This window comes from Salmo trutta, chromosome 17, assembly GCF_901001165.1.
Source record: "Salmo trutta chromosome 17, fSalTru1.1, whole genome shotgun sequence".
Taxonomy (NCBI): domain Eukaryota; kingdom Metazoa; phylum Chordata; class Actinopteri; order Salmoniformes; family Salmonidae; genus Salmo; species Salmo trutta.
The window spans coordinates 50,104,250-50,131,607 of record NC_042973.1 but is presented as its reverse complement, the minus strand read 5'-3'; the positions used below and the strand labels follow the sequence as shown (position 1 = coordinate 50,131,607).

The 27,358-nt window shown below is 41.9% G+C and overlaps 2 protein-coding genes across 2 annotated transcripts in view; both read right to left on the bottom strand.

The window, feature by feature from the left end:
* shank2b (SH3 and multiple ankyrin repeat domains 2b) overlaps positions 1–6,393 on the bottom strand; it is a 177,733-nt gene extending 171,340 nt beyond the window's left edge. The window contains exon 1 of the mRNA XM_029697128.1: positions 6,036–6,393. The gene's annotated coding sequence lies outside the window, so the exon portion shown is untranslated. The remainder of the gene's footprint in view (positions 1–6,035) is intronic.
* A 5,363-nt stretch (positions 6,394–11,756) lies between these two features.
* On the bottom strand, positions 11,757–18,214 carry acte1 (actin, epsilon 1). Its single transcript, XM_029697130.1, has 8 exons — positions 18,101–18,214; positions 17,098–17,249; positions 15,300–15,539; positions 13,859–13,943; positions 13,510–13,671; positions 12,937–13,128; positions 12,287–12,468; positions 11,757–12,066 (listed from the first exon to the last, which is right to left on the bottom strand). Exons 2-8 carry the CDS (start codon positions 17,224–17,226, stop codon positions 11,923–11,925), a joined length of 1,134 nt encoding a protein of 377 aa, XP_029552990.1. The 5' UTR covers positions 17,227–17,249; positions 18,101–18,214; the 3' UTR covers positions 11,757–11,922.
* Between the last annotated feature and the right edge of the window lie 9,144 nt (positions 18,215–27,358).

Below are 27,358 nucleotides of genomic sequence, written 5' to 3'. Positions count from 1 at the left end.
TCTTTTACCAGATCTAATGTGTTATATTCTCCTACATTCCTTTCACATTTCCACAAACTTCAAAGTGTTTCTTTTCAAAAGCTACCAAAAAATGCATATTCTTGCTTCAGGGCCTGAGCTACAGGCAGTTAGATTTGGGTATGTCATTTTAGGTGAACAATTGAAAAAAAGGGGCCGATCCTTAATAGGTTTAATTAAGAACAAATGTGTTCTTAAGAAGGTTATGTGAATCTGAGCCCTGGACTGTGACAACTAAGGTAACCACATTTATATTGTCTATGTATAACGGAGCGATGAAGGTGTATTAGATTTGTATGGTAGAAAAAAAGCATCAATTGGGGTGGGGAAAAAACCTTATGCTGTCTGAGGGCATCTAAGTGAGCTGTGGAGGACCTACAGTGCCTAGTTGAAGTTTACACACCCCTTGCACATTTTGCTGCCTAAAAATGTAATCAAAAATTGATTGAATTAGATTTTGTTTTTACTGATGTACACAACCTATTCCATGTTTTAAAAGGGAAATAAAAATTATAGAAAATCTTCCAAATGAATAATAAAATGCAAAAACAAAGATGTCTTGATTGCTTATAACTTCACACCCTGGTGGAAGCACCTTTGGCAGCCATTACAGCTGTGAATAATTTTGAATAAGATTCTACCAACTTTGCACAACTCATAAGGAAACTTATACCCATTATTTTAGTCCAAATTTCTCAAGCTCAGTAAATTTGGTTGGGAGTCATTGATTGACTGCAATTGTCAAACCATGTCTGATTACTTTTTGGCCTAAATTAAAAACCACAGGCTTGGGTCAAATCCAATACTACACAACACAGAGTGAAATCCTTTGTATTTTCAAGTATTGTGGTGGCAGCATCGTGTTATGGGTATGCTTGTCACCAGCAGGGACTGGGAAGTTTATCAGGATTTGATTTGATCTGTATAAATAAAGCTTGATTTGTCAGGATCAAAATAAATATGAAAGGAGGAAAGCTCAGTTAAAAAGTTTGAGGAAACCCTGCCTTCAGTCTTCTGAATACCTAACCCTGGGATAGCGTTTTTAATGCCAAGGACACACCAGAATGGTTTTCCAATAGCTGTTGAGTGTTCCTGGATGGTCCAGTCTCAGTGATGACTTAAACCTGCTAGAAAAAAACTATGGTTATATGCTGCCCTAAGAGTTGTACAAAGTTGGTCGAATCTTATTCAAAATGATGTACAGCTGTAATGGCTGCCAAAGGTGTTTTCACCAAGTATTAACTCTGGGGTGTGAAGACATACGCAATCAAGACATTTATTATAAACAAATTATATAACTGTTCTTTCACTTTGATAATGTGGAGTACGTTGTGTAGATCAGCAGGGGAAAAAATCTAATATATTCCCATTTTGGATTTCATTTTAAGGCTGCAAAATGTAAAGACTAGTGTAAGGGATGTGTAGACTTTCACTATGGACTGTAGGTCTATGTGGAGGATTATCTAGATTGTGTGATTTATATGATAGAACGCATCCAGTGTTGGTGGGGAAACCCTTCTAAGTTATGTTGTTGTGTAATACATTCTAAGTGAGCTGTGGAGGTCAGGTAGTGGGTGTGACATCCATCTGTTTGTCACAGCGATGCAGAGCCACCAGGATTACCTACAGATTAAAAGTGCCATCCTGTAAAACCCTCTCCTCTCTGCCTCCGTTGCTATGGAGGCCATGCTTGGAAACCCCATAGGAACTTCCACCAGTATAACAGTGATGGAAACAACATCTCGCCTGCATAATATCGCATGCTTGAAAAATGCTGCTGTCCTAAAAACTTATTGAAGAAACAAATCAATTATAGCCGTACTGTGAATTCCTGGTAGGCTGCATGGTCTGCTGGGAATAGTAGACTTAGAGGAAGTAAACCAGATATGTGCATTCAAAGGAGAAACACCCCACTGAGCACAGATGGCAGTTCAACGTCTATTTTTGATTTACATTTGGTTGAGTTGTCAACTAGCGTGAATTCAGTGTGAAATTAACAAGAACCTATATCATTGGATTTAGGTTAAAAGTTGGTTGAAAAAAATATGAATTTCCCTTACGTTGATGACTATTTGCAAATTGTTTGATTCCAACATTGATTCCATTCAGACTTCCACATTCATTCAACATCATCACATAGATTTTTTTGGGTTGAAATGGAATGGAATCAACGTTGATTCAACCAGTTTTTGCCCAGTGGGACACACTTTCCTGAGTGAGTGAATGTATCTAACAGAGGAAGGATGTTCCTAACACCAGGTTCTGCTGTGCTGCCTCCCTTTACTGTACTACTCCCTGTACTAAAGCCAGGTACTGCTCCCTTCCTTTCATTTTTGATGGTCATGCTTAAATGCTACAACATTTATGTATATATACAGTTAGAACATGGAACAGAAACTATGTGCACATGTGGTGTTCAAAACGTAATGCAAAGGATATGTACAGTACTAAAGTAACCAAATGAACACATTTCCCCTCAGGGATTACTAAAGTATTTAGTATCCTAAGGGTGGTGTTGGTATACACTCCTAGAAAAAAAGGGTTCCAAAAGGGTTCTGCGGGTCTCCCCATAAGATAACCGTTTTTGGTTCCAGGTAGAACTCTTTTGGGTTCCATGTAGAATCCTCTGTATAAAGGGTTCTACATGGAACCCAAAAGGGTTCTACCTGGAACCAAAGGGGTTCTTCAAATGGCTCTCCTATGCGGACAGCCAAAAAGCCATTTTTGGTTCTAGATAACACTTTTTTTCTAAGAGTGTACAGTTGTCCCATTTGTGCTTAGATAATGATGGGACAGATTGTGAATACGCTCTCTGCAGCTGATGTAAGACCTTTAAACAGGTTAACATTCACAAGGCTGGGGACTATCGTCCCATAGCACTCACATCTGCCATGACATTTTTTGAAAGGCTGGTCATGGATCACATCAACACTATCATTCCAGACACCCTGGACCCACTCCAGATCGCCCCAACAGATCCACAGATGACTCACTTCCTTTTGCACTCCACACTGCTCTCTTCCACCTGGGCAAGAGGAACGCCTATGTGAGAATGCCGCTCATTGACTACAGCTCAGCATTCCACACCATAGTGCCCTCCAAGCTCATCACTAAGCTTAGAACCCAGGGACTGAACACCTCACTGGATCCTGGACTTCCTGACAGGCCGCCTCCAGGAAATGGAGGGGCCGAGCACGCCCCCATTCACATCGATGGGGCTGTCCTGGAGCGTGTCGAGAGCTTCAAGTTCCACGCTGTCCACATCACTAACAATCTATCATGGTCCACACACACCAATACAGTTATGAAGAGGGCACAGCAACACCTCTTCCCCCCCAGGAGGCTGAAAATACTTGGCATGGGCCCTCAGATCCTCAAAAAGTTAGACACCTGCACCAATGAGAGCATCTTGAATGGCTGCATCAGCGCTTGGTATGGCAATTGCTTGGCATCTGACCTCAAGGAGCTACAGAGGGTAGTGCATATGGCCCAGTACATCACTGGGGCCAAGCTCACTACCACCCAGGACCTCTATACCAGGCAGTGTCAGAGGAAGGCCCTGCAAATTATCAAAGACTTCAGCCACCCAAGTCATAGACGGTTCTCTCTGCTACCGCACAGCAAGCGGTACCGATGCACCAAGTCTGGAACCAACAGGACCCTGAACAGCTTCTGACCTAAAGCCATAAGACTGCTAAATAGTTACCACACTTTTTTTGGACTCATCACATCACATGCTGCTACTGTTACTGTTTATTATCTATCCTGTTGCCTGGTTACTTTATTCTTAGTTATTGTCACGTCCTGACCAGTAATAGGGGTTATTTGTTATTGTAGTTTGGTCAGGACGTGGCAGGGGGTATTTGTTTTATGTGGTTCGGGCTGGTTGTGTTAGTTGTAGGGTGTTTGATTTAGTATTCTGGGTTTTGGGGACTGTTCTATGTTTATGTATTTCTATGTTCAGTCTAGTTATTTGTATTTCTATGTTTAGTTAATTGGGGGTTGAACCCTCAATTGGAGGCAGGTGTTTTCTCGTTGCCTCTGATTGAGGGTTTTATAAATAGGTATGTGTTTGTTTTAGTATTTGTGGGAGATTGTGCTGTGTATAGCTTTGTTGCCTTACCGGCCTGTTATTAGTCGTTGTGTTTTTGTTGTGTATGTATTTGTTTCGGTTTACCTTCTTTGTCCTCAATAAAAGAAGATGAGTGCACATTTCCCCGCTGCGTCTTGGTCCACTCTACCCTACGACAACCGTGACAGTTATATGTGAATGTTTGCCTCAATTGCTTCGTGCCCCTGCACATGGACTCGGTGCACTGTGTATATAGCCAAGTTATTCTTACTCGTTGTGTATTTATTATTCATTTTATTATTATTATTATTACGTGTTATTGCTTTTCTATTATTAATCTATTTGATAATGAAATGTGGTATTAGCATTTCTCAATTAAGGTCCTCCAATCCCTTCAGTATTTGTATACATAATTGTGCCTGTTTGTTCAACATCAACGAGGTCTACAATGACACTATTAGCATTGGGGAATGAACTTCACATCTGTTAATCATTGTAGTCTTATGAAATTTGGAATGAATGATATTGAAAGTGAATACATAGGGAGATTGTGGGAGCAGCTTGGAGACACTGTCCTGGCCATAGAGATAGTGTTATTTTTAATTCTATGGCTCTGGCGTGCAAACAGCTCACAGCCTGGAAGCTAGCCCAGTGACTTTGAAAGGACACAGATAAATGTGTCAATAAGCGATAAGTTGTGTGTTCCTCCACACCCTGCCAGCTAGCCAGTCACCTTTTACACTCTTTCTCCCTCTCCGGCCATCTCTCTCTCTCTCTCTCCCTCTCTCTCTCTCCCTCTCCCTACCTCAGCCACACCAATGCTTTAGATTGATTATTCATCATCCAGATTGAGTAACAAAACACACTCTGTCCTCCTCACCTATGGCAGATTTATAAACCTGGCAATAAAAACATGTAAAAGTAACTCAAGCGATATGACAATGAGTGAATGAACTACAAAATGTAAGTTGTTAAAGGGAGGAGAAATGGGCAGCTGCTTTGGCCAAAGGACATAAACAACATACAAAGTGAATACATCCCAAATGGCACCCTATCCCCTACATGGCCCATAGGGTCCGGTTCAAAAGTAGGGCAGTATACAGGGAATAGGGTGCCATTTGGGAGAACCCCAGTATCTCAAGGTGAGACAGTTTTCTGTCAAGAGACATTATGTACAACAGTGTTCACCATCATTGACAGAATGGTAGATGGTAAGTGATTACATATTTCTGACAATAATTATTTAGAAGTAGGCTAATATTTGACTTATTTACATATGGGGGGAAAAATCATTGCATTTGACAGATTGTGATATTTCATTGGGCTATTTCCTTTATAGTGTGTTTGTACTCTTGTTAGAAACATAGCATACAGTAAGATCACATGGGTCATAAGGGAGCTTGAAAGTGTAATTGGTAAATTGTCATTACTGTTGAAGATTCAATAATTGACCAATTAGGCTAATGGCCATACCTACGTTTTTACTGCAAAGCCAGCAGTCAAAGTATTATAATTACTAAAATGTAATATCTATTGCAAAAGCATAAACTGCTACACCGATTAACTGCTTGATAAATGTTGATTGATTGAACTTCTTTTAAATACAGACCTTTGACATTGTACCAAGCAACATAATTTGAAAACAGAGAACATTTTAATTGTCATATAATTATACTACGTAGTTTTTTTAGAGTGACCAGGTAGCTTTTTCCCTCCCAAGATTTTCTTGAATTGAGAATGCCAAACTGTAGTCTATTTAAAACAGCATTTTTGTTAGGCTACATCAAAGTTCATTCGTCCCAATTTGACTATAACAATTTAAGTTAAATTATTCTGTAGGCCTATTTCAACTTTGAGTCCCCATGAACAAACCCTCTGCTTTTTCTTTTTCCATAGCGCTGATATAAATACCCGCGGTGAAGAAAACAATAGCCTTTGCACTTACCTTGGGTGATTGGAGCCGGAGGTACGCGACTTGTCCCCCTCTACTTCTCCACCTTCGTTTGGAGGGAAAGCAAGAACTGCCAAAGGTGTTTCTCCGCAGCGTGGACCGGGTAACCCGACGGTAACGTTATTTTCCGTTTTCAGTATCCTTTTCAGAAAGGGGAAGTGGTGTGTGTGTGCGCTACCGTACAACTGCTGAGCTCGCTTGCCCGCCGCCCGGGGTATCTGGGGGAAATGGTGTAAAAGGGTTTGGAAACATGCGGATGATAAACATTACCGAGCAGAGGAGAGGAGAGAGAGAGAGGGGTTCACGGTGGAGGAGGGGTCGTTATTGCACCTGTCTTACCGCCACCGTACTGCTCAGCTACAGTAGAGTACGGACTTAACATGGATAACATCTCCACCCTAATAATGCTGTTTTGTAATGGTTCTAGCTATTCCCTCATGTTTTGTTTTGCACACATAGACGATTCAAACTGCATCATTACATATGTATCAGTAACCTGCTGGGAATAGTATCCATGAAGTGTAGTAAAGGTTAAGAATATTCCCTGCAACCTTATGTTTTCATCTCAAATCAATATAAAATACTGCTTTATGTGTTAGTCTATTAACATGGTTGTAGATAATAGTCAATATTCAAGACTGGTGCTTGAATCATAGAACTGACCACATTAAAATAATTATCTGCAATCATGGTTTTTTTTAGTTTTCATTATAACTTGCCTAGGCAGCCGATTGTGGGCGCTAGATCTGCGCTATTGTCTGGAGTTGGTGGGCCAGCCGGTAATACACTCGTCTCCCCCGTGGACCTGCTCATACACAAAGCATTCAGGCTGCAAAGGCATGCTTTTCCTCATGGGTTTTGTCGTAAACAAGTATCAATATTAAAAGCGATCTTTGAATCACATACATCATAGAACCACATACAGTGTCATTTTATTTTCAAACCTTTTACTGCGCTGGGCTAAATCAGGGTCACACACAGTCTTGAAAGTCTTAAACTCATCTACTTCAAACACACGTGGTTATGGGCTTTAAAAAGACACCTGTACCATGTCAGATATATAGTTGAAATGTGTTCAATTTCGAGTTTGCATCCAAATATTTCACTTTATATACACATCACAGAAGACTGAAAGATAAGAACTTTTTGACTTAGAAACACCAGATTTACGTCTGTTTAAGTATTTATTAATTAGGAAAATATTAGTAACATTATCCCCATGAGGCCAAAGAGGGCGCTTTTGGTCATTGACTGCAGGAAAGGGCTACTGGTGATGGATCCGATTTGAAAAGGTGTCATCTTCACAACTTCTATAGCCTATATCTGCCTCTGTGGTTTCTCTCTCTCTTCCTGTGCGATTCCTTCCTTCCTTCCTGTTGCGGTCGAGGAACGTAAATAATTTCCCCCCCCACCCTCCCCGATGCCTCCACCTTCATTTGTCTTTGACTCCTCTACCCAGCGAGGAGAGGCGAGCCAGAAGTGGGACAGCAGCTTGCTGGGCTGTCTGGCTACAGAATTACGTTTGGTATCATAACCTTATGTTACAGTAGCTCCATCTCATGTTACAGTAGCTCCATCACAACCACTCACAGAGCAAGAAACTGAGAAATATCCCTGGGTTGTATTATAAAAAAATCATACAGGTGAAGAAAGTTCATGTCTGTCTGGCTGCTTAAAGAAAGATGACAAACAGCAAAATATGTCGTTCGCCATCCTACTAGTTCTGGATCCTTTGTCAGTCTTTCCCATTCTCACGACATTGTGGCTCTTGTCTACCACACATCTATAAAAGGGAATGGGTTTGTCTAGAGATATTAAGGTACAGAAGCACATTCTATACAAAAATGAACAGATATTTACCCCAAGAATGACATGGTACTTCCATAGTAATAACCAATTCATTATATTGTGCCTTCAGAAAGTATTCGCACCCTTTGTTGGGTTACAATTTAAAATGGATTCGATTGCAATGTTGTGTCACGGCTCTACACACAATACCCCATAACGTCAAAGTGGAATGATGTTTTTAGAAATGTTCACAAATGAATTCAAAATGAAATGCTGAAATGTCTTGAGTCAATAAGTATTCAACCCCTTTGTTATGGAAAGCCTAAAAAGGTTTAGGAGTAAACATTTGCTTAACAATACTTCACATAGTGTAATAAGTTGCATGGACTCACTCTTTATGCAATAATAGTGTTAAACATGATTTCTGAATGACTACCCATCTCTGTAAAAGACCAGGGAGGTTTTCCAATTCCTCACAAAGAAGGGCACCTCTTGGTAGATGCCATGAATGTTTTTTGTACCCTAAAGTAAACATTGCATAATCATTCGTACAACTGGACATTTTTGTTTATGTTTTGGGAACTAGGGATGGGCATGAGAAATTGAGTACTCAAGTAATTGAACGATCTTGAACCACAGATCACATTTTTTTCAAATGCTGTAAAACTATTTAATGGAACGTGGATGCCTGAACGGGCAAGTAAAATGCTTTGACTCTAGTGTTCTATTTGTACATGTGCATTTGCAGATTCACAACAAAGAAACAAAGAAAAGCAGCAAATAAAATGTTATTGGTCACATACACGTGTTTAGCAGATGTTATTGTGGTTGTAGCGAAATGCTTGTGTTTCTATCGCCGACAATTTCACAACAATACACACCTTCTCCACTGCAGTCCCGTTGATGTGGATAGGGGGGTGCTCCCTCTGCTGTTTCCTGAAGTCCACAATAAGCTCCTTTGTTTTGTTGACGTTGAGTGAGAGGTTATTTTCCTGGCACCACACTCCCAGGGCACTCACCTCACCCTTGTAGGGTGTCTCATCATTGTTGGTAATCAGGCCGACTGCTGTTGTGTCGTCTGCAAACTTGATGATTGAGTTGGAGGTGTGCGTGGCAACGCAGTCATGGGTGATCAGGGAGTACAGGAGGGGGCTGAGCACGCACCCTTGTGGGGCCCTAGTGTTGAAGTGGAGTGGAGGTGTTGTTTCCTACCTTCATCACCTGGGGGCAGCTCGTCAGGAAGTCCAGGACCCAGTTGCACAGGGCGGTGTGCAGACCCAGGGCCTCGAGCTTAATGATGAGCTTGGAGGGTACTATGGTGTTGAATGCTGAGCTATAGTCAATGAAAAGCATTCTTACATAGGGAATTCCTCTTGTCCAGATGGGATAGGGCAGTGTGCAGAGCGATGGCGATTGCATCGTCTGTGGATCTATTGGGGCGGTAAGCAAATTGGAGTGGGTCTAGGGTGTCAGGTAATGTAGAGGTGATATGATCCTTGACAAGCCTCTCAAAGCACTTCATGATGACAGAAGTGAGTGCAACGGGGCGATAGTCATTTAGTTCAGTTACCTTTGCTTTCTTGGGTACAGGAACAATGTTGGCCATCTTGAAGCATGTGGGGACAGCAGACTGGGATTGGGAGAGAATGTGTCCGTTAACACTTCAGCCAGCTGGGCTGCGCATGCTCTGAGGACGCGGCTAGGGATGCCATCTGGGCCGGCAGCCTTGCGAGGGTTAACACGCTTAAATGCCTTACTCACGTCGGCCACGGAGAAGGAGAGCCCACAGTCCTTGGTAGCGGGCCGCATCGGTGGCACTGTGTTATCCACACAGTTCTTCTCCCTAAATTCGCTTTCCCCTCCATGTCTCATTCACTCCATTACGTTCCAACCGCTGCCTCCACACACGTGTGCCGAGTGCACACACAAGCTCCCTTTAGGCCTATAGAAATGCCTATAAAATCTAACTGATGAGATACACAAGCTACATTCATTGCCAAATGATGACAGTTTTATCTGGTTGATTGAAGTAGGAGAATATGTGTTCCAACAATGAGCTGCAGTTTTGGGAATAATTGCGTCCTGTCTATATTCAGCTTAAGCTATTTTGCGAACTGCTTGTGCCATTTAGAGTTGGTTATCTTCCCTGTACTCAACTGGCGGACCGCGGTCCAGAGCCGACTCCTAGTATCATGTAAACACAATTAAGACATGGAAAAATGTGTAGAATTGCAAGAAATTATCTTTAAAACAGCAAAACAAATATTTGCCCCGTGCAAATGTGGAATTTAGCACAATTTGCTTTGAAACGGCGAAATCTTCAGAAACTTCAGTTTGAAAGAGACAAAGAGCGTGTTTTCATCAGAATCATCAAGCATAGGCCTACTCATCAAACAGATGTTGTGGCCGTCACCATGCAGTGTTCAATGTGGAATTGTTAATCCATTTTGAAAATTCCAAAGAACAGGCAGAATAAACTAAATAGAATGTCTGTATATCGAAAAGACAGATTTTGGTTTGTAACCCAGAAAAAAATTGTCTTTCAACTCACCAAATTGAGCCCTGTTTAAAATGATCACTCTTTGAGAATAACTGTTCCAGACACGAGATGCACATCACATTATTTGAGCTGTTCTTGCCAAAATATGGACTTGGTCTTTTACCAAATAGGGCTATCTTCTGTATACCAACCCTACCTTGTTACAACACAACTGATTGGCTCAAACGCCTTAAAAAGGAAAGAAATTCCACAAATTAACTTTTAACAAGGCACACCTGTTAATTGAAATGCATTCCAGGTGACTACCTCATGAAGCAAGTAGAGAGAATGCCAAGAGTGTGCAAAGCTGTCAAGGCAACGGGTGGCTACTTTGTGAAGAATCTAAAATATATTTTGATTTAACACTTTTTTTTGGTTACTACATGATTCCGTATGTGTTATTTCATAGTTTTGATGTCTTTACTATTATTCTACAATGTAGAAAATAGTGAAAATAAATTAAAACCCTTAGGTGTATCCAAACTTTTGACTGGTCCTGTAAATAAATGTGCACATATTTCTTTTCCCAGGGCTGGCCTTGGTAAAACGTTTATTTACTCAAGTACTCTAAAAAAATAATGCAAGTACTTGAACAGTCAAAAAATGGCGAATGACAATCCCTAATTGTGTTCCCTTAATTGGCATCTCTTGAAGAGACAGACTAGAGAGACTCGGCAGGAAATAACATGTAGCTCCAGGGTGTCGTTAAAAAAGACATCTATGGTACATACAGCCTCTGTCCTAGATTGTGCTGGCCTGTTTTCTTCTCATGTTGCGAGGATAGACCACTGTGTATGTATGTCCACACTGCTGCTACATTTGTTGGGCTTTAAATATAACCTACTGTATAGTCCTGGTGAACAAAATCTTCTCTGTCTGTTGCTATATCTGTTGCCTGCAACCCCTTTGACTGTGTTTGTCATCATATAGTATGCAAACAATCCACATAGAGGACGCCAAGAGCTTACTGAACGGGTTGTGTTGTGACTTCACCGCCCTGAAAAGACGGACTTCTGCCATCCAGTGGGTGTCTTGTCACATTACAGTACATTTCAGCGGTACACCTGATCTACGTCAAACTAAACATCAAACCACTCCATTTTATGTGTTGTCGTAATGTAAATGTATGGAGTCCACTCAGATAATAAGTTTGACAGAACATTTTTTTTTTACAGGACTTTCAACAGGATGTGTAAAGCATACCCCAGAATATCTTATTAGTGGAATGAAAATTATGTTATGCTCAATGCTCTGTTATATCTATTTACAATTTGTCACCACACATGTAATTGTGGGAAATGTAAACAATATTTTTTTTTTGCAAAATAGTCCTGTGATAATTCCTTTATGTTCTGTTATGAGGTCACATAGGCAACTGCACAGGGTAGTCAAAAGTCAGAATTAATTTATTTAGCAATATCCTGATAATACAGATTCTTTGGGAACGTTGCACAAATAGTAAACAATTACAATGGGTTATTTGTGGGGATTAGAGACACATGAGAATAGACAGAGAGCAAATATTTGGGGACAGTTGACAGTTGGAGAGAGAATTTAGAAGCACTTCCTGTGGACGATTGAGGGTCCGGCCTCCTCATACTCATCTTTGCTGATCCACATGGCCTGGAAGGTGGACAGGGAGGCCAGGATGGAGCCGCCGATCCAGACTGAGTACTTACGCTCAGGGGGGGCAATCATCTACAGGGAGCGACAGTCAGTGGTTAGGGCAGAGTCAAATGTTGTCTATACAAAGTCGTGTCTATCCTAACCAGCCTTGCTACACCAAAGGTACTTTGAGATCACAAAGTACTTCATCCTCAAAGTACTTTGAGGTACTTCACTTTTGCATACTTTCTCTCAGTAATTGTGATGGTGGTGTGGTTAGGTCGATGTCATTATTATAGAGAATTGTCCATACCTTGATCTTCATTGTGCTGGGGGCCAGGGCTGTGATTTCCTTCTGCATGCGGTCACCGATACCTGGGTACATGGTGGTACCACCGGACAAGACATTGTTGGCGTACAGGTCCTTACGGATGTCAATGTCGCACTTCATGATGCCGTTGTATGTGGTCTCATGGATACCAGCGGACTCCATGCCTATGGGGATAACAAATAACAGTCTTTACACCCATATTCTGTTGTACTCCATGCCTATGAGAAAAACAGTTTTAGGCAAGAGAATGGATAATACAACATTGACAAATATGCAAGACAGTAGAGAAATGGGAAGATTAGATTCTGAGTCTTGTCATGTGAAGTGAGGCCCCATGGGAAAAGAGAGGAGAACCCCAAGCTTATACTTAGTTCATAAGCATCATGTAAAAGATGATACATAGAGTATATCCTTAATGAATAATACATTTGGTTACATAATATGGACTGCTTTTCTTCCTGCTATCCTGCATAATCTTTTATACATTACTTGTGCTACAGCACAGTACATCTAGCCTAGTCCCAGATCTGCTTGTGTTGTCTTTACAATGGCAGGAGTTGGTGAGACAGCACAGAACTGATCTAAGTCCAGGTTATAGAACATTATGTAGGTGCAAGGATTTGCATACTGACCAATGAAGGAGGGCTGGAAGAGGGTTTCTGGGCAACGGAACCTCTCGTTACCGATGGTGATGACCTGTCCGTCGGGCAACTCATAGGACTTCTCCAGAGAGGAGGAGGAGGCAGCGGTGGCCATCTCATTCTCAAAGTCCAGAGCCACGTAGCACAGCTTCTCCTTGATGTCACGCACAATCTCTCTCTCAGCTGTTGGGATGGATAAAATAGTCTGTTACCCACCACAATAGACAGACAAGGTAACAACTGTTACACTTAGGGAAATCAAGCCTACGGTGTGTGTCAATGTTCAAAGTTGTTAATAGACTCCTCAGCTAACAGTACAATAAATGGCTGTAGTTAGTCTATTTTGCCAGTAGGAGGCACTGTAAGTTTATGAGCAACCAAAAGTGACAAGGTTCAGTTGAACTAAACAGGTGTCATTAACGCTACATGTTAACTGGGTGAAAGGTTACATGAATATTCAATTGTAATGAAAAATAAGTAAAATACTTTAATTCAAATGTATATAGTTCTACATTAGGCTAATAGTATCTACTATAAGGTTATACATTGATATTCTATCATTACCGGTGGTGACGAAAGAGTAGCCTCTCTCAGTGAGGATCTTCATCAGGTAGTCAGTCAGGTCTCTGCCAGCCAAGTCCAGTCTCATGATGGCATGGGGCAAGGCATAACCCTCATATACGGGCACGTTGTGGGTCACACCATCGCCAGCGTCCAGCACAATACCTGCACAGATCACACAGACACATTAGTACAGACACACCAACGAGCATCACGGTGGTCAATGCCAGGGTTGTGTGTTTGATTCCCGATGGTGCTACATATACTAAAATGTATGCACTTGCTGTACTGTAAGTAACTTTTTACTGTAATCCATTTTTGGGTGGATCAGTGTTAGGAGGAGCATGCTCACCTGTGGTACGACCAGAGGCGTACAGGGACAGCACAGCCTGGATGGCCACATACATAGCTGGCACGTTGAAGGTCTCAAACATGATCTGCAGTAATGGAGGAGTCACCATGAGTCAGTGAGAAACATCCCACAAGGCACAGACGTCAGTCAGTTCATTGTCTAGTCAATTGATAATGCCAGAGAAACCGGTGTTTGGAGGATATATACCGTGCCAAGCACCGGCTTTGAGGGCATTATCACTTTTATTCAACGGGTTACCAACATATTCAAATAGTAATTGACATATTTTCTATAAATGGAATTTATTCATAGTATTTCATCCTTCCAGAAGATATAGTCCCGACACAAAGTCTAGTGTTGCTAAAGACGCGTTCAGTCTTTTTCTTCAGTATCTATGAATACGACCCAGTCGTTTGTTCTAAGTGTTACATTGCTCTACTGCCTGGCAATGTTCTTATACCTTGCTTTCTAGCTAGCCAACTGCAGCTAACTTACAGTCAAGTCAAAAAGTGCAGCCAGAATAACAGCAAAGTAGCTTCATTTGCATTTGTTCAAGCTGTTTTCTAGTGACATTTATTTGGAAACATCCATAACAATGAGCTAATGAGGCGCAATTTTTCCGGGCATAGAATATGTGCTCTCTCGTCAGGACACTGTTGTTCAGAGGAGCTAGCCAACAACACAGCTACAGTAACACAATCACTTCAAACTTCATCTGGAAAGACTGCGTTACATTGTGCCTTTTTTCAATTGACATTTTTTTGTATATATCCATAAAAATGATGGCAGCTGATTGATTATTTCGACTGGCTGATAAACGCTGCCTGCCTGTCTGTCTCGTCCCGACTTATTACGTTACTATGGGACAGCAGGTGATCGAATTTGAATATTGAAACAAATGTTGCAAATGTCGGAGAGACAGACAGCAAGGTTTATACAAATCTCCGCTGTTGAAAACAAAATCTAGATAATGTCTAGATGCTTTTTATAATGGCGATGAAGTTTATAAATTGCCTGGCTGGGCTGATGAGACAGTGGATTGCGCAGTCAGGTGGAACAAAGATAGGCATTTTAACATCATAGATTTAGCTGGTGGCAACTAGACACTGGCTGGAATCCGGTTTTAATCAATCAGCATTCAGGATTAGACCCACCCGTTGTATAATTGTCAACTAAGGTGAATTCAACAAAACATTTTACCTTGTAATTGGATTTAGGATAAAAGTTGGGTAAGAAAAAGACAAAATGCCCTTACGTTGATTACTTTTTGCAAATCCAATCAGTTTTCCACATTGACTCAACGTCATCATATATATTTTTTGGTTGAAATGACGTGGAAACAATGTTGATTCAACCAGTTTTTTCCCAGTGGGATATTTCTCATTAAACTATATCATAAGACTGATGGCCACGTGTTTGGGTTTAAGGTATTAGGGCCCACCTGGGTCATCTTCTCTCTGTTGGCCTTGGGGTTGAGTGGGGCCTCAGTGAGCAGGACAGGGTGCTCCTCAGGTGCCACACGAAGCTCATTGTAGAAGGTATGATGCCAGATCTTCTCCATGTCGTCCCAGTTAGTTATGATGCCGTGCTCAATGGGGTACTTGAGGGTCAGGATACCTCTCTTGCTCTGGGCCTCGTCTCCTACATAGGAGTCTTTCTGACCCATACCCACCATCACCCCCTGGGGAAGAGACAGACAGACATGTTATTCACATGAACAGAAGGTACCGACATGAACATGAACAACAACAGCCACATACCGTATTGATTTGTGAAATAGAGCTACAAATGACACACATTTAGGGTCTGTTTTCCCGGACACAGATTAAGCCTACTTGGCTAAAAAAAACATGCTCAATGGAGAATCTCCATTGAAAGCGCCTTTTATTCCGGGACTAGGCTTCATCTTTGTCCATGAAACTGGCTCAAACTCTTGTCTGATTGCCAGTCTGTTTGTGCTATCATTTAAACTCCTTGTCACTCATTGTCATGCCGTGTTTAGCTTGACATTGATAGCAATGTAGTTGGTAAGAGCATAAACAGATCTTGAACCCGTGTGGAGTTTTTATTGTTGGACATAAGATAATGTAAAAACACCAGGAAATCAGCTCCAAGTGATTTTATACTGAAAAAAAATATAAACGCAACATATAAAGTATTTTTCCCATGTTTCATGAGCTGAAATAAAAGGTCCCCAAAAATGTCCATATGTACAAAAAGCTTATTTCTTTCCAATTTTGTGCACAAATTGGTTTACGTTCATGTTAGTGAGCATTTCTCCTTTGCCAAGATAATCCATCCACCTGACAGGTGTGGCATATCAAGAAGCTGATTAAACAGCATGATCATTACACAGGTGCACCTTGAGCTGGGGTCAATAAAAGGCCACTCTAAAATTAGCATTTCTGTCACACCACACAATGCCACAGATGTCTCAAGTTTTGAAGAGTGTGCAATTGGCATGCTGACTGCAGGAATGTCCACCAGAGCTGTTGCCAGATAATTGAATGTTAATTTCTCTACCATAAGTCGCCTCCAATGTCGTTTTAGAGAATTTGACAGTACGTCCAACGTCCAACCGGCCTCACAACCGCAGACTACATGTAACCATATTTGGTTTCTTCACCTGCTGGATTGTCTGAGACCAGCCACCCAGACAGCTGATGAAACTGAGGAGTAGTTCTGTCTCTAATAAAGCCCTTTAGTAGGGAAAAACGAATTCTGATTGGCTGGACCTAGCTCTCGAATGGGTGGGCCTATGCTCTCCCAGGTGCGCCCGCCCTGGGAGATCCATTGATTGGGGCCTAATGAATTTATTTCATTTGACTGATTTCCTTATATGAACTGTAACTCAGTAAAATCATTGAAATTGTTGCATGTTGTGTTTATATTTTTGTTCAGTATAATTTAAGGAATCTGTTCCCAAGTATTCCCACCAATAATAGAGAGAAACGTGATCGTATACAAACGTAAGCAATGAAATTATTATGTTTTAGTCAAACATTATATCTGTTTGGGCTTCTTGTGATCAATTTGCATACTACAAATGATTTGTAATTATATTCCGGCCCCCTGACTACTCTCCAGAAGTAATCGTTGCGCGGCTGAGTCTAGTTGTTGATGATCCCTGCTGTAGGAGCAATGACCAACTAACAATAGTGTTGCAGCTCAACTTCAGGAATGACCCTGTGAATGACAAGAAGAGGTAAAATGGGGGAGGGAGTGAGATGATGTCTCACCTGATGACGGGGGCGCCCCACAATGGAGGGGAACACTGCCCTGGGGGCATCGTCACCGGCGAAGCCAGCCTTCACCAGTCCTGAGCCGTTGTCGCATACCAAGGCTGTTGTCTCTTCCTCGTCACACATGGTTGAGTCTGGTTACTGTGGGCCTACACGCACACACGTACATGCACACACACACACACACACACACACACACACACAATACACCAGTTGTCACCAGTAAGTCAAGTATGTCAGAGCGCAATGTGTTTCACACATGGCATATGGCCATAGCAAAATGAAGTGTTACTGCATTAACAGTTGCTGCCATTCACACTGTGAGCTTATTCTGTAGCACTGTCTGTCTGTCTAGTCTCTTCTTGTTGTTAGTTCATATATGCCATGCTAGCTGCATAACTCACTTTTTGTTTGACTAACAAATGAATTGACTGACTTAACTGTTTGTAATTGTAATGCACACAACAGAGGACAGTGCTACATTTTGATTGCTCTAAGTGCTTAAACGTATTCCTGTAGTGGTCCTAATTCCAAACTGTCAAGCACAATAGCAGTTTTAAGAATCTTAAAGTAGGGATCTGTACAGCATTTTGTATCAACTTTTTATTATGTATAATCATGAACTAAAAGCAACATAAAAATGAATTTGCTATTTAGTCCAACGTTTATCTGTTAGAAATGTGGATTCATACATCGCTCTTTTTTTTACATATTTATCTGTCAGAAATGTTGCTTCAGTCATCTCTCTTTTTTCTCTTGTCCACTCAGGTCTGTTACATACTGTATGTTACAGTTGAATGTACTGTATCTTACATATACATGGTAATGTACGGAAATGCAATGATAATGCACTGATTGGAAGTCGCCCTGGATAGAAGAAGAGCGTCCTCTAAATGACTAAAATGTGAATGTATTACCGAATGACAAATGATTACGATAATAACATAATCCCATTGAAACAGGTTCATGAGAATTGCATGTGTGCAGGAGAATGACTTACCCTGGAGAGCTGGACAGGAGGCGGTGGGTTACAGTCCCTTGAGACAGAGAGAGGAGAGTGCGCCTGGCTCACCTGCTCTCTGAATTTAAATAGGAGTACGCAGGACCCATGCCATCACATACCTTCAAGACCTCGGGCCTTTTTAGGAGACATGTCACCCTTACAAACCAATGCGGAACTGAAAGGTACAGTTGCCCTGTCCCACTACGGTTGTCACACACACGCACACATGCGCGCGCGCGCGCACACACACACACACACACTCAAGTGTCTCATTTGGCTAATTTATAGCTGAGAGGCGGCACCGTGGTCTATTGTTGGAAGACTGGAAGACAGGTTGATGATGCGTTCGCAGAGAAAGGCATGTTGGAGGTCACTATAAATAAAGTCTGGTACATCAGTCATAATGGAGATATGGCCCCTTGTCTATCTGACTGACGTTCAGACACAGTGTTACAGCCAACCAATCAGGGCATACCATGAAAAATGACAACCAAAGCCTCTGTGGACCCCTAGCAGGCCTTCAAAGGAAGTTTCAGAGCCTCACCCTGAATGGGAGTGGACAATAGTCATATAAAGACAAGACTGTTTTCACCAATAGAAATTTAGGACAGTCTTCACCAAACCAAAAAGTAATCTCTAGTCTGGTCAGTGTTCAATAACCAGAGAATGTCCCTCAGGTTTGGGATAATTCCATTTCAATTAAGTTTATTGAATTCAGTCAAGTCAATGAGGGAATTTCAGTTTACTTCCAAAGTTGACGAAATTGAAATGGAATTGATCCCAACCCTGATGTTCATACAGTAAAAGGATTGTCCTCATGGCCTGTCAATTTAGTAAGTCTTTACACAGTGGTACAACACAGCAGACTGGCCTCACTGACCACAGTGTAACCTGGTTTCCCAGTCCCATTGATAACCACATACCTGAGGAAGCGGTTTAGAAGGGGACGACCAAAAAAGCAAGTGATTGTTTGAATGGTGTGGATAGGAGGGGAGTCCACAACGCTTCTATTAAATGGTGTGGTTTATAGAAACATCCCCCAGGTGCCTCCCAGTGGCCATTCAATTACTGACGAGAAGACAATATTCAGATTAGATTCTCTATTGCCAGACACGGCACAGTGCTCCACCCACAGAGACATGGAGTGTGTAGGAAAATACTATTCAGATGAAGTAATAGTAGGAAGTTTAAGGAACAGGTTTAAGTAGAAAAGGGGTATTGAAGGATAGGTATAAGTCAAGCACATTGAGCCACACACACTAATTAGTTGGCATAAGGTTAGATTGTTAGCTAGCATAGTAGGTTCATAAAATCAGATTGCAGTTAGGATAGTAAGGTATTTTAGAATGTGACCCAGCCAAGGTAATTACACACTAGGTTTACTTGCATCAGTGTTTTTGGCAGCCAGGTGTGGTGGAGGAGAGGAGGAGGTTATGTACGTTTATGGAGCATTGGGCTACTGCCCATCTTTTAACTCTGTCCTTGGCTAATCTTATAGCCTCAGATACTTCCTTGCTGTAGTTTACTTTACATTACTGGCCTGTTTTTACTGTACAATCTGGCACAAATCAACTGGATGATTCAACGCATTAAATGCTTAGCTTAGGTTTGGTACATTTCCTTGTTCAAATAAATCATGAATCAATTCCAAAAGTCTTGTTAGTGTTTGCATTCAAGGTCAGGATTTTATGTAAGGGTATTAGCATACAGCAGTAAATTCACTTGAAAGTGGACATCCAGAGTGCGACTTATACCTCAACATTTACGGGACCTCCTAAAGTCATGGAATTTATTTATATAATACATTTAAAAATGTATTACTTTTTAATGTGTGGTGAACACCACTGATGTTTTCATCTGATTGTCAAACAAATCAATTCAAAAAGTAAGTTTGTCTACTCCAAAATAAGTCCAGCATCTGAACGGTTCGTTGTGTACCTGCCATTTGAATGGAAAGGGACATCTATTACAAACACCACACGTTTAATGACATTCAGTCTACAAAGTGGTGTCTTCATTGATGCCTAACAATGAAGAAATTAACAAACATAGAAAATTATTCATAAATGTTCCTTCAATTTGCAACCGGCTGAATCAATTTCACCAGAGAAAGCATCCGAGCGAGGCAAACAGCGCTCCTCTGTCTAAGTATCTATAGCCCACGTATCTGATGCTGTCTTGCCAAAAATAATATGACATGTCCCTCTCTTTTTGTCCAGACAGCATCAGATACATGGGCTACACATACTAAGATAGAAGGGAGCCGTTTCCTCGCTCGGATGCTTCCTCCGGTAAGATTGAGTCTTGTCAAAATTATCAATATATTCAGAGACGACCTATCAGATCTTAGAATTTCTGTGCCCACTTTCCAGCTCACACCCTCAAACACATAGATCCCCTGAACGCAGCTCACTCTCCAAATCCCAATCACCTGAATTCTGATCACCTGTTCACACACCTGTATGTCATTATCACACACTATTTAGTTCAGTTATTTGCACCCCATCATTGTGAGGTATTGTTTGTTTTGTGACACACTTCGGGAGACTTATATTTCCCGCACTAACTTTAAACATCAGCTATCTGAGCAGCTAACCGATCGCTGCAGCTGTACATAGTCCATCTGTAAATAGCCCACCCAATCTACATACCTCATCCCCATATTGTTTTTATTTGCTTTTCTGTTCTTTTGCAAACCAGTATTTTTACTTGCACATCACCATCTGCTCATCTATCACTCCAGTGTTAATTTGCTAAATTGTAATTACTTCGCTACTATGGCCTATTTATTGCTTTTTATTGCCATTTGCGTACACTGTATATAGATTTTTTTTATTCTATTGTGTTATTGACTGTACGCTTGTTTATTCCATGTGTAATTCTGTGTTGTTGTTTGTGTCGCACTGCTTTGCTTTATCTTGGCCAGGTCGCAGTTGTAAATGAGAACTTGTTCTCAACTAGCCTACCTGGTTAAATAAAGGTAAAATAAAAAATAAAATATTCGGAGTGCTGTGTTTCCTGTACTGTAATCCTCCAGTGTATGATAGTTTTGGCCTGCCTCACTAACAGTGCCTTTTGCCTATTCTCTGCCTGTACTTTAGCCTATCGGATTTCCTGTTATCAACCTCTTGCCTGATCTTCCGGATGACGTTACTAGCCTTTCCCCTGCCTGTACTGTTGCCTTTTTGGACCCTCTGTGTATGACATTCTGCCTGCCCCTGGACCCAGCTACCTGCCTCCTCCTGTGGTCCTTTACCAATAAACGCCTGCAGCGCCCTGCGCTTGAAACCAGCTCTCTGTCTCCCATCGTGTTCACTACAAGCACATAGAACATTTATTGGCATGGACAAATAACGAATGGAATTCCTTTATTTAGGTGGGAATTCAGCTTTTCATTCATAATTTATTGTAAAATGCCCCTGTTTTCTTAGAATGCACTCATGTATACATTTTGTAATGGTATCAGGTTTATTTGATATTTCGTGTTAAAATAAAGAAAACTATATTTTCCTAATTTGCATAAATACACTGGATGTATTTGCATTTATGGAAACATTAACGTAAAGGGGTGGAGCAGGGCTGCAACCACAAAAACGACCTGCACTCACCTGCACTGTCTTGATTGCCTCAATAATTACTGTTGTTGTCACGTTCTGTTGCATAACTCGACCAGTATGTCAACAGCAGGATACCCTCAGATTAAAAAGCAACACGCTTGGCTCTAGATTACGCCTATCTATACATTGTTTGCGACATAAGACATAATACCACTATAATCCGAGTGTTCATTTTTGGAAGTTCCTTTAATTTCAGCGCATCTAATTTGTAAACATTACAACCGTATCAAATTATAACTTTTTTTCAGCCATTACCGGGGTGTGTTTGACAGGTCATTACAAACATTTCCGCGGTCGTAACGCTAACAGAAAAAAACGACAGGCACAAGCAAGAGTATGAAAGAGTCGCAGGAGTAAAATGAAAGCAATCAATCCAGCGAGATTTGAGTGACAAGTGGATTTTGCACCCCTCAAACACAGGAAATAGATGGCTGAAAAAGAAAGCTCCTCAGGTGGGCGGGGCATGCGCGTTGCTACTTAAGTACATAAAGCCTTGACCTCTTACATTAGAGGGTGACACCTGGCCACATTTTGCTCTCCTGTCCCCTCCTGTAGGAGTTATATTTGGGCCCTGACTTTTCCATGAACACGGGACCTGGTCGTTAATTTTGCTGCCTCATGGATCTTTACTACAGCATTCAGCTGGTTCTCTAAAACAGTAACTACTAGCGTCTCTTTGGTAGACAAAATAAACACACACAAACACGCACAGTAGCCTATTGTTTAATGAGGATTCCTCCTCTTGTAGAGTCCTATTGCCATGCGATCATGGCAATAGGTCCAACTTGTGCCACTGCCATCCCCTCATAGTCAGCATTCCCTCCCACTAGAAATAGCACTGCCATTATTTCCTCAAATGGTTTCCTAGGATAGGAACAGCTTAGTAGTATGAGCACTGAGCATTAGAGTAGCCTGTGTTTACTGCCTTTGTTATTGGAATTTGAAAATGAATTAAAATCTACAGGTAACTTCCAAAATAAAGGAAACACCAACATAGTTTCTTAATATGGCGTTGGGCCAACACGAGCCACTAGAACAGCTTCAATGCTCTTTGGCATCGATTCTACAAGTGTCTGGAACTCTATTGGAGGGATGCAATACCATTGTTCCATGAGAAATTTCCTCATTTGGTGTTTTGTTGATGGTGGTGGAAAATGCTGTCTCAGCTGCCGCTCCAGAATCTCCCATAAGTGTTCAATTGGGTTGAGATCTGGTGACTGAGACACACAAACCCTTTAAACACCCCTTTCAAAGTCACTGAGATCTCTTCTTCTAGCCATGGTAGCCAAAATAATGGGCAAATGGGCATTTTTATACATGACCCTAAGCATGATGGGATATTAATTTCATAATTAACTCAGCAACTACACCTGCTTCTAATATACTTTGTATCCGATGTTCTCAAGTGTTTCCTTTATTTTTGCCAGTTACCTGTACTTGGTCAAAGCACAATGGTGAATGGTTTCCCTTGGAAAATATTGGGATTTTAGATAGACTTCAATGGTGTTTGGAATTGGGATGGGCTTTTGGATCTGATACATAGAGTGGTATGGACCAAATGTATGGACACAATGCCACAGAAAACCTGTCAATCATCATGAATCAGTTACTCAGAAATGCTGATTTACTGTAAAGACAGCCAGAGAGACTCACAATACAGTGTGGTTTAAAACCAGTCAAGACCAGACATACAAATACATCATTGGTCAACATGCAGTGCACACTGACATACCTCTTGTTGTTTAAATATAACCTCCATTACGTAACTTTATGGGAGACAGCGAGGGAAACCTATAGGTTACATCTTTTTGGCTGAACTTTCACCTTTAGACTGGTGACCTTACAAAGATAAGAAGACAGAATTGATTGTGTGTGGTTAAGTGAGTTGGCCCTTCCTTACATGGTATCGTCTGTGTTGACATTTCTGCGAAGCTGTATATTGTAGGATACTTTGAAGGGATTCCATGCAATGCAACATTGCATTAGCATGCTGTGTAACATCCAAAAGGTGCAAGGGTGCACATGACCATTCTCAAATACATGTCTTAATCTGTTTTACTTTATGTATTTCCACATTGTACTGTCTATCTCTTTACCTCCTAATGAGCATACTGGAAAAGGATGAGTATGCCATGGGTCCCAGTGCCACCACTCAGAGTCACCGATGTTACAGTAAAGATCAGGCCGGTCCAGTAATCCAATAAGATGATTATCCTGAGAGCCTTTAACTCACTGCAAGCTCATTAAGCTAAATTAGATCAAAGGGACCTAACGCTCATTCACAACATTGCCAAAGGAATATTATGTCCATAAAACATATATCTACAGTAGGAATCCTGAGAATTATTCTTAATTTAGGGTTGGAAATGATGTACTTCCACTCCCTGCCTAAAGCTATCAATTAGCGTTGTGTGATAGAGGGGTTACCAGCCGATCATTATTAGTCAGTCTTACTTATTGTGGGGGGGGGATGAGCTTCTCTTAAGCTTGGGGGGGCTAAGAATAGGTCATCAGAGAATAGGTACTCAGGTCTCTCTGGGAGTTTATAGAATGATAGGTAAACTTCACAGAACCATGGGGGAGATTCCATTGCTGCATTGCTGATCCCTATTTACACCACTGACGGTAGAAAAAACAACATTCATGACAAAGAATATGCATATACAGTATGAAATGTATCATAAGGGTGATTGCATTTTTTGGGGTTTTGTTTTGTGTAAATTAATGCAATAATAGACACATTTTAATTTCATAAGTGTGTAAGAATGAAAGGGTAAGAGATGACATTTCTTCAAATGCGTTTTTTTACTTACCCAACTTTTGAATGTCCCCTCATACACTCATCATCAATGCAACATGCATTAGAAAATGGAAGTATGATGCATTAGCATAAAATTCTGAAAACAGTCAGTGGTTAAGATGAAATGACTATCAGAATAAACTAACTTCATTTGAAATCCAGGGCCCACGGGCACACTGTTAGAATTAATGATGCAGAAGTTTGAATTCGTAATAAGTCAGTCAACACAATTTGCATGCAAATGTGGCTGCTTTTAGAAAAAGGTATGTCAAATTGAATCCACAGAAATCATAAGAATGTGGCATGGATAAAGAACTCACTAATGAGTGAGCTTGCCTACTACTAATTGAACATACACATACCCTTACGTCACATTAAACACTTGGATAAGTTTGAGTTGTTTTCACATTACAAAGTGGTTTATCAGTCTCGTATAATCCCTTCACATACACACATGCCATGGGGTTTACTTCTTAGGTTAGTACAGTAGGAAAGTCAGGTGAGGTCAACTTTGACCTATTCAATTTCAAACAAGGTAATGACCCATTTGGGTCCCGCTTTAAATTATGTTCAGCTTAAAAAGTCTTCATAAAGCCTTCATAAGCACTACATAAATGTGTTACCAAGCATTTACAGTATAACCGTATGTCATGCTTTATAAATGGTTAATAAAATGTGGCATAACTTTGTGACATAATTACCCATATCAAATGTGTCATAACCCACGATGTCGAGTAAGATATAAACATGTGCTTTATAAAGGGTGACGTGCTGAAGGATGGCTTATTCTCTAAAGTGATGTCATGTTAGTCACATTACACCTAATCTCGTTTGCAGACACTTCCACCTAAATGCGCTGAAGGTCTGGTGGACCAACCAGTGCATCAACTGGTCCTTCATTAGTTTGGGTTTGGTTTAAAATCATATTTTATGAAGATAAATTGTGGAAATGGGCTTAGCAATAATTCTGACTTTTTGACTGTGTTAGATTTGGGTGTGTAATTTTAGGCGAAAATGTAAAAAAAGGTCCGATCCTTAATGAAGATGACAAATACTTCACTCAGACAGATCACTCCTATAGAATTCCATGATATGGTGGAAGATTATGTTATAATACTTTTATTGCATCAAATGGTTGTTTAATGCAACAGAATAGAGCATTCTTATAACTATTGTGTGTGTGTTCTACTGAGGATGGGCCTCTGGGAGATAACACTGACAGGAGATTTACGATGTCTTTTGGGTGATAAAACCTAAACAGACCGCATTCCAGAGCACGAGTTAATGTTTCTGTTCTATATGGTACCAGGGAGAGATGACCCCAGGGCCAGACCCTGGTCTGTACACAAAGATAACTGTTTTTACAGCAGGTACTGTCTGCTGTGAATTATAAGTGTCTTTCATACAAATCTTAACCTGGTGACCCATTCTATACATCTGTTGTTTGTCATGTAGGTTGAAAAAGGTGTATCTTGGCTATAAAATACCTTTACACCTTTGTCTCGGGGCTCTCAATGAATCATCTGAGCGTGATTCTTTGACCAGGCATTATGTAACAATCGTCTGGAAGAGGGGACCAAGATGCAGCGTGGTAAGTGGTCATAATGATTTTTAATGAGACACTTCAAAAACAAACAGGGAAAACGAAAGCCAACAGTTCTGCCAAGTGAACACACACAAGACAGAAAACAACTACCCACAAAACCCCAAAGGAAAACAGGCTGCCTAAGTATGATTCCTAATCAGAGACAACGATAGACAGCTGCCTCTGATTAGGAACCCTACTCGGCCCAAAACAAAGAAATACAAAAACATAGAAAAAGGAACATAGAACGCCCACCCAATGTAACACCCTGGCCTAACCAAAATAAAGAACAAAAAAACCCTCTCTATGGCCAGGGCGTTACAGTACCCCCCCCAAAGGTGCGGACTCCGGCCGCAAAACCTGACTCTGAAGGGGAGGGTCCGGGTGGGCCTTCCTACGGCGGTGACTCAGGTGCGGGACGTGGCCTCCGCTCCACCCTCGGCTTCGCCCACTTAGGTGGCGCCCCTGGAAGCGCCGGAGGACTGGTGGGCGACCCTGGCTGCGCCCGGCTGGCGGGCGTCCCTGGCTGCGCCCGGCTGGCGGGCGTCCCTGGCTGCGCCCGGCTGGCGGGCGACCCTGGCTGCGCCCGGCTGGCGGGCGACTCTGGCTGCGCCCGGCTGGCGGGCGGCTCTGGCGGCTCCGGGCTGGCGGGCGGCTCTGGCGGCTCCGGACAGGCGGGTGGCTCTGGCTGCTCCGGACAGGCGGGCGGCTCTGGCAGGCGGCTCTGACGGCTCTGGCCCAGGATTCACCAGGCTGGGGAGACATGAAGGAGGCCTGGCTCTGGGCACAGGCACAGGACTCACCAGGCTGGGGAGACCCACAGGAGGCCTGGTCCTGGGAGGAGGCACAGGATAGACCAGGCTGGAGAGACCCACTGGAGGCTCCGGGCTGAGGAGCGTCTCTGTCGGCTCCGGACTGTCGGCCGTCTCTGTCGGATCCGGACTGTAAACTGTCGCCGGAAGCTCAGGACGGGGAACTGTCGCCGGAAGCTCAGGACGGGGAACTGTCGTCGGAAGCTCTGGATGGAAATTGCACACTGTAGGCCTGATGCGTGGGACTGGCTTTGGAGACGCCAGACTAGTATCACACACCTTCAGGCTAGTGCGGGGAGCAGGAACAGGACGTACTGGAGAGAGAGTGCGAGAGGCAGGCACCTGAAAAGCATGGGTAGTTGACTCAGACCTCACCCCTGGTCCAGCCGAACTACCCGTGTGCCCCCCCAAAAAATGTTTTTGGGGCTGCCTCTCGTTCTT

Excerpts from the sequence above, each read along its gene's own strand:
- acte1 (XM_029697130.1), bottom strand. The coding sequence starts at position 17,226 with ATGTGTGACGAGGAAGAGACAACAGCCTTGGTATGCGACAACGGCTCA. Across the intron at positions 13,944-15,299 it reads ACAGAGAGAAGATGACCCAG|ATCATGTTTGAGACCTTCAA; the intron begins GTGGGCCCTAAT and ends CCATTACTGCAG. Across the intron at positions 13,129-13,509 it reads CTACTCTTTCGTCACCACCG|CTGAGAGAGAGATTGTGCGT; the intron begins GTAATGATAGAA and ends CCATCCCAACAG.